The sequence below is a fragment of the Rhinopithecus bieti genome, unplaced genomic scaffold (genome assembly GCF_001698545.2).
Source record: "Rhinopithecus bieti isolate Rb0 unplaced genomic scaffold, ASM169854v2 scaffold_19200, whole genome shotgun sequence".
NCBI lineage: Eukaryota > Metazoa > Chordata > Mammalia > Primates > Cercopithecidae > Rhinopithecus > Rhinopithecus bieti.
In genome coordinates, this window is record NW_016809419.1 from 247726 (window position 1) to 257911 (window position 10186).

Here is a 10186-nt window from a genome sequence, read left to right on the forward strand (position 1 = left end):
TAAATAAATAAATAAAAGTTGAAAACTATTTTGTAGAGACGAGGTCTCACTATGTTGCCCACTCTGCTCTTGAACTTCTGAGCTTAAACAATCCTCTTGCCTCGGCCTCCCAAAGTTCTGGGATTTTAGCAGTGAGCCACTGCACCTGGCCTCCAGTTTTGGATCCTGCGTCTTGCCACATTATTCCATGCTGGCTTCTGAAGCCAATGAGGCAAAACCAGAAAGGGAAACTAAAAAGTTAAAGGGGGAGAGGGTCTCACAGGCAAGATGGAGGGAGCCTGGGATGAAGGCAGGGTTGTGGAGGTGAATGATGCCAGGAATTAAGGAGGAAGTAACAGTGTGAGGTAATAGCACATGGGACTCTTGGGCTGCAGCTACACGAGGGAGGATCATGGCCTTAATTCATCACCTCTGAAATCCTGAAATATCTAGCCTCCTGCCCAGATCCTGGCAAGAATGCATGTATCCAACCACTATTTATAAAGTATCCAGTGCTAGCTCCAGGGAATGGCAAGAGTGAGCATCTGCAGTCATAGTCCCTGCCCTCAGGGAGCTTACATTCAATGGGGCAGACAGACATCAATCTGTACATAATCACCAACAAATGTAGAACTCCAATAGGGCCAAGTGCCTCTGCGGAAAGGTACACCTTAGTGTGAGTGCTCATAATAGGGGAATTTGACCCTGAAAAGAAGGTCAGGAAGCCTTCCCTGAGGCTGTTAAGAAGCTGAGGCCTGAAGAATGAAGAGGAGCTAAGAGGAACAGAGGAAGGAGACTTTCCAGCAGAGGGTCCAGCCTCCCTGGAGGCTCTGTGCAGGAGGAAGCACAAGGTGGACAGGAACTGGAGTACACGAGTAAGGGGGAGTGGTGGGAGTGGCTGGAGAGGAGGGGCCACCCCTTGCAGGACTTAGAGGTCAGGTTAAGGACTTGGGTCTTTAACCTAAGATCAATGGAAAACCACTGAATAGGTAGGTTTAAGGAGGCTGACTGAAACAATCAGATTTGCATTTTTAAAGGATCCCTTTTTGGTGTGCATCATATTGTAGAGAGGCCATTCCCAGCCTCTTCAGCCACTGCAATGATTCAGAGAAGACCACATGGTCCACATGGTGGCTGGCTTAGGGATATGGAGGGTTGAAAACGAGTGGACAGACTTGAGATATATTAGAGCAGATAAAATGGATAGGACTAGGTGCTGGATTAAATATTCAGATGCTCATTCTAAACCGCCCCTACATCAAAGCCTTCGAAGGCAGGGACCATGTCACATGACTATGATATCCAGGTCCCAGAACAACTCCTGACACATGGTAGACTCAAAACACATTTCCTGAAAGGGTGGAAATGATTAGCAGTCTCTCAGGTAATCCTTTGACCTCTAACGGTATTTAATTTCTTCCAGCATGTGTCAATAATCAACCTCCTTGGTACATCATAGGGAGAAATACTGCCGAGTTCCAAAGAGTATACTCTGGGAAAGTTCATACAAGAATAAAGTCTCACTTATCCTGTAATATGAAGAGTAACAGTAAACTTGTAAGAACAAGGCCTGGTGAAGCAAGGAGTAGGCACAGGAAGATGGCTCATCAAATAGGGGTGCTGGGTGTAGTGTGAGCACCTGAGGCAGGAAGAACCCAGCAGCCCTCTGGGAGAACCCAGCAGCCTCTGGGGGTAGGGTGGGAAGAGTTGGGGGACTAGGATTTGATGGTAGGGGTTGTCATGGAGATCTCTGGAGATTAAGTTATCTATTTTTTTTCCATTTTTATTTTTATAAAAGAATCCTTAAGGGCATTTTTTTTTCTTTGTTTGTTTTGTTTGGAGATAGAGGTTCACTCTGTCTCCCAGGCTGGAGTGCAGTGGCATGATCTCGGCCACTGCAAACTCCGCCTCCCAGGTTCAAGTGATTCTCATGCCTTAACCTCCTGAGTATCTGGGATTACAGGCATGGGCCACCATGCCTTGCTAATTTTTGTGTTTTTTGTACAGCTAGCATTTTGCTATGTCGGTCAGGCCTGTCTTGAACTCCTGGCCTCAAGTAATCCACCTACCTTGGCCTCCCAAAGTGTTGGAATTACAACCATGAGCCATCATGTCCAACCTAAGCTATCTCTTTAAAATGATCCTTCAAGAAAGTCCCAAGGAGTCTAATCCATCCACGACAACAGCAGGTCTGAGACAGGCTGGTGAAATTTCTCCAATGAAGGACAGAAGATGGAAAAGTGCCCCAGGACCTCTTATTCATATAAAAAAAACAAAATTTTTTAAGACACTTAAAAGTATGGATTCTTTTCTAAGAAACAGAGGAAACTTTTCCTGGCCTGGGAGCTCCCTCAGGTATTGGCACTTTGGTCTAGAGTGAAGTGGACCTGGGCATTCCAGCTTTGAGTGGGTTCAGGGGAGACACTCAAGCTACCCCTTATGGTTACTCTGAAGGTCATTGTGCTCTGTTATGCTTCCCATAGGTGGAGGAAGTCTGTCTCTGAGGCTGCCCTGCCACGCTCATAGAGCGCTGCAGGCTGGGGGCAGTGATGCAGCCACAGGGGCTGTGATTCCCTGCCTCCCCACTGTGTTCATCTCTTTCCTCCCCATGTATGAGGCCTGGTGTCACGGCAGGTGGGTGTTCCAAGTGAAACCACAGTCACAGAGGCAAGCAGTAGAGCCTGTCCCTGATGTGGCCCTGGTGATGCTGCACCAGACTGGGGCTGTATCAGAAACTGTGCCTGTAGCCTTTGCTTCTGCAGACTTGCTGGTGCTGCACCAGCCCTGAGCAATGTCCAAAGCCCTTGCCTCACTGGTCACTGTGATGGGGACGCCCCCAGGTATGGTTCTGCTGCTGGTGTTACAGGTTGGAGTGGGGGTCAGCACCCTCATCTACCACAAGAAGGCTCAGGTGGCACAGACGTAAGGCTGCTTGCCTGTGTGTAGAGTGGCAGGCTGCAGCGGGCTGGAGCTCTGGGGAGAAGCCCTTGCCACACTGGCAGCAGTGATTGGGTTCAGGCAGGTGTGTGCTCCAGTGCTGGGCCAGGTGTGAGCTGTGGCAAGAGCTGTGGCCACACTTTCTGCAGGAAGAGGGCCTATCACCTGTGTGAAAGTGTTCATACAGGGCCAGGTGGGCCCCTTGGCTGAAGCACTTCCTATATTAGGCGGAGGGGAAGGGTCCCTTGCCCAGGCTGTGCAGAGAGAGGTGAGAGCAGTGGGAAGAGACTCCACATTCCAGGCAGGAAATTTGAGTGGATTTGTGGGTGGAGATGGGGTCCCTGGTAGGGGAGTTGGGGAAGGGTCGGTTGTGACAGCTGGCGGGTAAAGGAGTGCCATAGTAGGTAGAGGGCTGGGTCTGTCCCCTCTTCTCCTCCTCCTTTTCCTTTGCTCCCAGCCTGCAGGGAGAGGGGAAAGAGGTGAGAGCAGCATGGGGGAGGAGGAAGCAGAGGAGACAGAGGTGGGAGAGGAGAGGCTAAGCCCCACATCCAACTGAAGAAGTGGTTGGCAGTTTCAGCAGTGCCTCCCTCCTCGCTGAGGTGGACTGTGAAGGTGGAGAAACCCAGAGTACAGCCTCCTGTGAGCAACTTACCAGGGCGTTGAGGGCTGCCAGGCGAGGACAGGGCCCTCAGAGTCAGGCCTTGCCTGGGCAGGGGTCTCCTGGGGGAACTTTCCCTCAGGCCCCTGAGGCTCTGGGCTCCAGAGCTCAGCTTCTGCGTTCAGATACACGGTCTGTTCTGCTTTGGAGACGGAGAAGCCTGAGAGAGGTAAAATCGTGCTGGGTGGTAGATAGGGTAAGGGAGAGGGAGCTTCCCCCCATCTCCCTCACCCACTGCAGAAAGGCTTCTCTGTTTCCTTCCCCAGCCCAGTCCCACCTCCTCTGTGAGGCTGCTCCTAACCTCCCCAATGGCCCACAGTGATCCTCCTGCTTGGGGGTCACAGAGCCCCCCGCATGGGCCCTTTGCCATTCTTTATACTATAAGGCAAGGCGGTAACATTTTGTGGTGCATCTTCTGCAGTGTCCTCAGCCTTGTGAGAACATCAGAAGCACACGGAGACTTGGGAAAATGCAACTGCTGGCCCCACCTCCAGTTTCTCAAACAGCCGATCTGGGGTGGGGCCCAAGAATTTGCATTTCTAACAAGTTCCCAGGCGATGCTGATGCTGCTAGTCTGGGATCCACACTGGGAGACCCACTGATCTGTTAGGCATGTAACTTTACTTGTATGATCTCTAAATTCTCAGGGCAACCTGTTATTCTCCCCCATTTTGCAGGTGAAGAAACAGAGGGAAGACCCAGTGCCTTGTGCAAGGTCGCTCAGTTTCTAAGCGGCAGAGCTGATTTGAACTCAGGTTTGTCTGACTCCAACACTGTATCGACCCTCCTTCCTCTACCCTGTTCCTCTGCATTGTCAACTATTCCACATGTATCTTGTTCCTCAACAAAATAGTAACGTTTTCTTTTGCACACTTTGTATCTCTCACCTTGCCTGACCCAGTAACCCAGGCTTGATTGGGAGGGACTGAAGGACTTGGAAAGGAAATGCCCCGGTGGAGCCAGGATGGAAACGGGTTCCTGTGTGTCTCCCACATGGTGTTACCTAAATATACAACCATGTCTGTGAGGTTCAGTTATGGGGGTAGGAGGGCGAAAGAGCACTCGCACCAGGCGGTGGGGGTGAGGGGGGCACGAAAGGAAATGTGATAAATAGAGAGGGGGGCGTGTGGGGCCAAGGTGAAGACTGGGGACCCGTGAGGGGGCAGGCTGTTTCAGAGTGAAGGCGGGGCGGGCAGCAGAGACAGAGAAGAGGCTGCCGGGTGGTTAGGGCTGGGGAGGACAAGGAGGGTGAGGACAATCCCAGCAGCTCTTGGAGCCAGAAGTCAGGTTAACTCCAGACTTTCGGCTTCCACTTCAGTGTCTCGCCCGACTCCTCCCCACCTGCTTCTTTACCCTGAAACTCCAGGAACAACGCCCATCTGCCTCCCACTACAACTTCCCCTTATACCATTCACCTCCTGGATGCTTGGGGTCCGGGAGGAGGGGAGTCAGGATCACGGGTTCCAGGGAAGTGGGTGTAGAAAGGGGCTCCTATGAGGGTAGAAGTGGGTGTTGTCTGCTTCTGCAGGCAAGGGACCAGCCAGCCCAACTGGTCCGCAGTACTTGCTGGGGCTGGAGGATGCCCACCTGCATCTGCGGGATTGAGGGTACTGGGGAGGAGGCCGAACAAACAAGAAATCCCAAGGGTGGAGAAGGGAGCCGTCGGATCGGCGGGCGGGCCGCCCAGCTGCGGAACTGGGAGGGTCAAGCGGGCTTTAGGGGGAAACACGGCAGGCTCCTCTGCCAGTGAGACAGAGAACTGAGCAAGGGGGAGGAATCTGGGGCCGGAGGGGCTGGGGGTACCGAGAGCAGAGGAAACAGGAAGTGAGGGGCAGAGAGGTTGCGGGCGGTGGAAGGAACAGCGGTCGGTTCTGGAGAGGCGGTTCATCTGCCCCGAATCCCTCCACCGCCTCGGACCGGGAGTGCAGTCGTGCGCCCCTGTCCCTTCAGCCTCAGGCTTGGTGCCCAGCCCCGCTCGCGGAACTCGAGGCCGGTAAGGCAGCCGCGGCTTTCCTTGATGCCCCCACTCTTCCGCTCTCAGCCGCTGCCTGGAGGAGCACAGAACTACAGTTCCCGGGCGGCCCTCCCTCCGCTCAGCCCCGCCGCCCGGCGGGCAAAGGCTGTGCACTCGCACTCCTAGTCCGCAGCCCAGCCTGCCCTTTTTTGGGAGGTGGCCCGGGGACCGGGATGTGGAACAGGGAGCTCCTCCGCAGCCCTCCCCACCTTGCTCCCTCTTTCCAGCTATAGAAACCAGCTGCTCGCAGTGATTTCCAAACATCACGGTCCTTCCCGCATCTACAAACATCCCTTTCTCTTTTGAGCCATTTTCCTGCTTTCCCTTTAGTCTTGGAACCCTGGATTTCAGCCTGGGCGACTCAAGTTTTAGGGGGAAGTTTGGGGTCCGACTTGGCACTTGTTTTTTATCCTGTCTTCCAGCTTCATAGATGGTTCCTATTTTCATACATATTTGCTAATTTGGAGTTTCCGACGACATATCGTGAATAATCCGACATTTTCTCCCCATTTCCAAGGCTGATTTTACATTATTTCTAGGCCTCCCTCCCCAATCTATTTCCCTTTTTCTTCTACACCCCTGATAAACAGACACACGGAACTGCAGGTTTCAAAGAGGAAAAAAGCACGTTTGTTGTTGGTAGGAGGGCGTGAAGGGGAGGGTTCTTCACCTTCTCCAACACCTTGTATAGATGGGAGGTTGCAGGGCAATAGAAAAGGCAGCAGATGGGGGCGTGTTTTGCCCCACTCTGTACAATATAGAAGAATCTCATATAGATACTTTGTATAAAAGCCACGTGTCCTCATTTGTGTCCTCTTGTTGGCGGGCTGGGCTGGGGATACTGGGGGACAAAGAAGCTGGGGTGATGGACCAGGACACAGGGATACCCCATGGTCCCCTTCCTCTGGCTGTCCCCTGGTGGGGTCACTTTGGATCCTTGGTGGGAGCGTAGCACAGCTCCAGTGGCCGGGACACCTTCCAGAATTTCTCATTCACCAGCTCCAGGGTCAGCGAGCCATTCAACGTCTGAGGAGGGGGTAAAAGGGGGAGAGGAGGAAAAGAGAGAAGAAAGTTGGAGAAGATGGAAAAGGAAATGAATGAGAAGCAAAAGGTGGAAGGGAGGAAGAAAAAGAAGGAATAATAAAAGGGATGGGGCAAAAAAGGACATGGATGATGGGAAAGGAGTAGGGCCATAGAAAGAGATGGGGGATATACAGGGGAAGAGTGCTGATGAGTTAGACCAGGCTCATGGTTCTATGTGGTCCAGATCACCCTCCCTCCTCTCCCCTCTTCTACCACTGCCCTCAGAAGCTCTCACCGTGAACGCCCCGCCTCCAGGTGCGATGTAGATGGTGTACTGCTTTTCACTGACGCCCTCCAGGCTGGGCAAAGCAGGCTCCTCAGGACCGTCACCTCCTCCGGCACCCCCGCCCTCCCCGCCACCCCCATCAGGTCCTCCGGTGTCAGAGGCGCCCCCTCCAGGCCCTCCTGGCTCCCCTGCTTCCTGCTGCTGCCTCCGCTCGAGGGCAATGCGCAGGGCCAAGTACTTGGAGAGGTGGTCCACTGTGGCATTCCCAGTTGTCTTCACATACCTGGAGTGGGAGGGAGGACAGGCTTAGAGCCAGGACGCCTCAGATGGGGACTGGAGGTAGGGGCTTTCCAAAATGCATTCTGGGTTGGGGTAGTATTTTGGGTTTGGGCAAAACCCACTTCTGATGGAAATCTGTGATCTTTGGTTTCTCAGTGGCTGGGGAAGGACAGGGCTCCTCACCTAGTCTGGCAGTATTCTCCCTTCTCCACGAGCAGGGGGTGGGGCCGGAACACGAGCTCAATTTCTCCACCTGGCTCTGGGGGGCTGGGGCCCCAGGAGGGCTTGGGGGGCCCAGCGTTCCCCTCCCAGAGTCCCTCCCCGGTCACCAGAGTCTTCCGAACCGGCACCCCCCCCCACCCCACCAGTGCCCCTCCCCTGTCCCTACACTGCTCCCCCCGGCGCCCCCTCCACGGGGTCGCTTGGGAGCAGGGCCTGGGGCAGAGTCAGGGGCGGAGTCTGAGCTCACATCTTCTCCATCCCCTTCTCCCTCCCCGGGCTCTCCTTCCCCCCCACTCATCGTTGTGGTCTGATCTGACCCGGGTATCGGCCGCCTCACACGCTGGGCCCTGTAGAAGCAAGTGATTAAGGTTAGAAAGCATCCAGGATAAAGGGCTTAGAATTTAAACTTCAGAGAATTAAGAGATAAGAAAAATCCTCATGATGATACCTAACATTTATTAAACACTAACTGTGTGCTAAGCACTCTGCTAAGTGTTTTGCACCAATCCCCTCACCTAATACAATTAATCCTATGACACAGGTAAAATTATATTATCTCTATTTTATGGCTGAGGAAACTGAGGCTTAGAGAGGTTAAGTAACTTGTTAGCGATCATAGGCTGTCACCTCTCAAAGTGTGGTAGCAGCACAGACATCCCCTGGGAGTTTGTGAAATGCAGACTCTCGGGCCCAACTGTAGACCTACTGAATCAGAGTTTGCATCTGAAGAAGATCTACAAGTAATTTGGATACACATGAAAGACTGAGAGATGCTGGCCTAGGAGGTGATTTAACTTCCAGCAGTATAAATCCAGAGCTTATTCTCAAAATCGCTCTACTGTTCTAACTTCTAGAAAGTCAAGAGGTAAACTGTATTTTTCCTTCTGTTTTTTTGAGAGTGGGCCTTGTTCTTTCGCCCAGGCTGGAGTGCAGTGCTGTGATCATGGTTCACTACAGCCTCCACTTCCTTCCTAGTCTCAAATGATCCCCTTACTTCAGCCTCTCAAGTAGGTAGGACTACAGGCATGTGCCACCATGCCCAGCTAAATGTTTAATTTGTTGTAGAGATGAGGTTTCCCTATGTTATTCAAGGTGGTCTCAAACTCCTGGGCTCAAGTGATCCTCCCATCCTCACCTCCCAAAGTGCTGGGATTACAGATGTGAGTCACTGTGCCCAGCCCTGTATTTTTCTTAAGAATAGCAATGCCAGTTGTTTACTAAGAAACTGCAATTTACACCCATGATTTCCAGCCCTAATGATCAGTCTGTGGTCAGCTCTTAGGATGCTGAGGCTTAGAAGCTAGCAGGCAACAAAGACTGACCCACGGACCCATCCCACCACTCCTGCTTCTCTCCTGACCCTCACACCTGTGCATGGCCTGCATTCGTAGCCCCTCCTCAATGCTGGAGCTCAATGCCTGCTGGTTGTGCAGGCGGCTCAGGCGGATAAGCACTCGATCTTGATGGGCCTCATATTCCTCCCGGCTAGGATAGATCTTAGAGATCAGGGCATCAAAGTTGGGGTCTGGCCGTAGGGATCGCTTGGATACCAGCTTCTTTCGGCAGGTAGGACACTCCTTGTTCCTGGGGTAGAAGAAGGGAAGCCCTGAGTGGTCAGTCAAGGCAACTGAAGCCTAAGCTGAACCAAGACCAGTGAGAGGGCCCTAACTTTGTACCCCTTCATCTCATCTCAAACATGTCTCTCCTATTACCCGCTCCGTAGGGCTGTGACAATGCAGTCAGAGCAGAATCTGTGGAGGCACTCCTTGGTGGTCATCGTATTCTTCAGCATGTCCAGGCAGATAGGGCACATGAGTTCTGAATGCAGTGACCGAGGGGAAACAGCAATCTCTGTGCCATCCATTATGGCTTCCTGGAGGCATCCGTGAGTAGAAAGGTGGTGTGGGTTAGAGGGAAAGGGGTTTTAGAAACAGCAGCCCATAAAATAAGAGTTTTGAAAAATACAGTGAGAAGGCAGAATCTGGGTACCCATGCTGGTCTCTAGATTCGAGACAAGAATTCTGAGAAAGGGAAGGACTGATGACTTGGAGCAAATGGAGAAAAGACAGACTTTAGTGTCCATTAACTAAGAGTAGGAGCTTTGGAATAGGAGGATCTGAGGTGGCTAAGTGGCCTAGGAGTGAAGATGGCACAAATCTGTAGCTGGGAAAAACTATTCGACAAAAATTTTTAAAGTCCTGGTGCTACCTGTATTAGAACCCCATAGGGTGCCTGTTAAAAATTCAGATTCTGAGAACCCAATCCACTACTGAATCAGAATATTGGGGAGCATGAAGCTCTGCTTTTAATAAACTCTCAAGGTGAGTCTTATACGCACTGACTTGTAATACTGAATGAGGAACAGGGAAGGTAATTTTTGTGTTTGCGATCTTTCAAATGAAGACAATAATACTTGCTCCACCTCTCTGGCAGGACTGTTTTGAGGATTAAATGAGGTAAATGCGAAATGCTTTGGAAAGATTAAGGTGATTCAAAGATAGGGCCAGGCAGGGCAGAATAGAGCAAATTATGGAAAAGAAGCTGTGTGATGGGGTCTGTGGATGGAGGGGTTTGCGGGAGGGGGTAAGCCTGAAAGGGAGAATGCCTGTCACCTGCGGGGTCCGGTGCAGCTCATACAGACTCAGTTCCCACGTTTTGCTGGCATTCTGGGCATTCGCCGGCGTCGTCATGGTGACTGGGCACAGACCACCCCACCAGGGCTCTACAGCCGAGGAGGAGGCGAGGAAGGCTGGGGGTGGGGGAAAGGGGAGGAGGGGGTTAGGGGGGG

At 52.3% G+C, this 10186-nt stretch overlaps 1 protein-coding gene across 1 annotated transcript in view; it reads right to left on the reverse strand.

The window, feature by feature from the left end:
- Nucleotides 1-6195: 6195 nt before the first annotated feature.
- Nucleotides 6196-10186, reverse strand: part of RING1 (ring finger protein 1) — a 4434-nt gene continuing 443 nt past the window's right edge. The window contains 8 exon segments of the mRNA XM_017889264.1: nucleotides 6196-6614; nucleotides 6907-7180; nucleotides 7360-7482; nucleotides 7484-7555; nucleotides 7557-7745; nucleotides 8767-8982; nucleotides 9111-9271; nucleotides 10011-10147. Of these exon segments, the coding sequence (XP_017744753.1) occupies nucleotides 6513-6614; nucleotides 6907-7180; nucleotides 7360-7482; nucleotides 7484-7555; nucleotides 7557-7745; nucleotides 8767-8982; nucleotides 9111-9271; nucleotides 10011-10088 (1215 nt within the window). The 5' untranslated portion in view covers nucleotides 10089-10147 and the 3' untranslated portion in view covers nucleotides 6196-6512.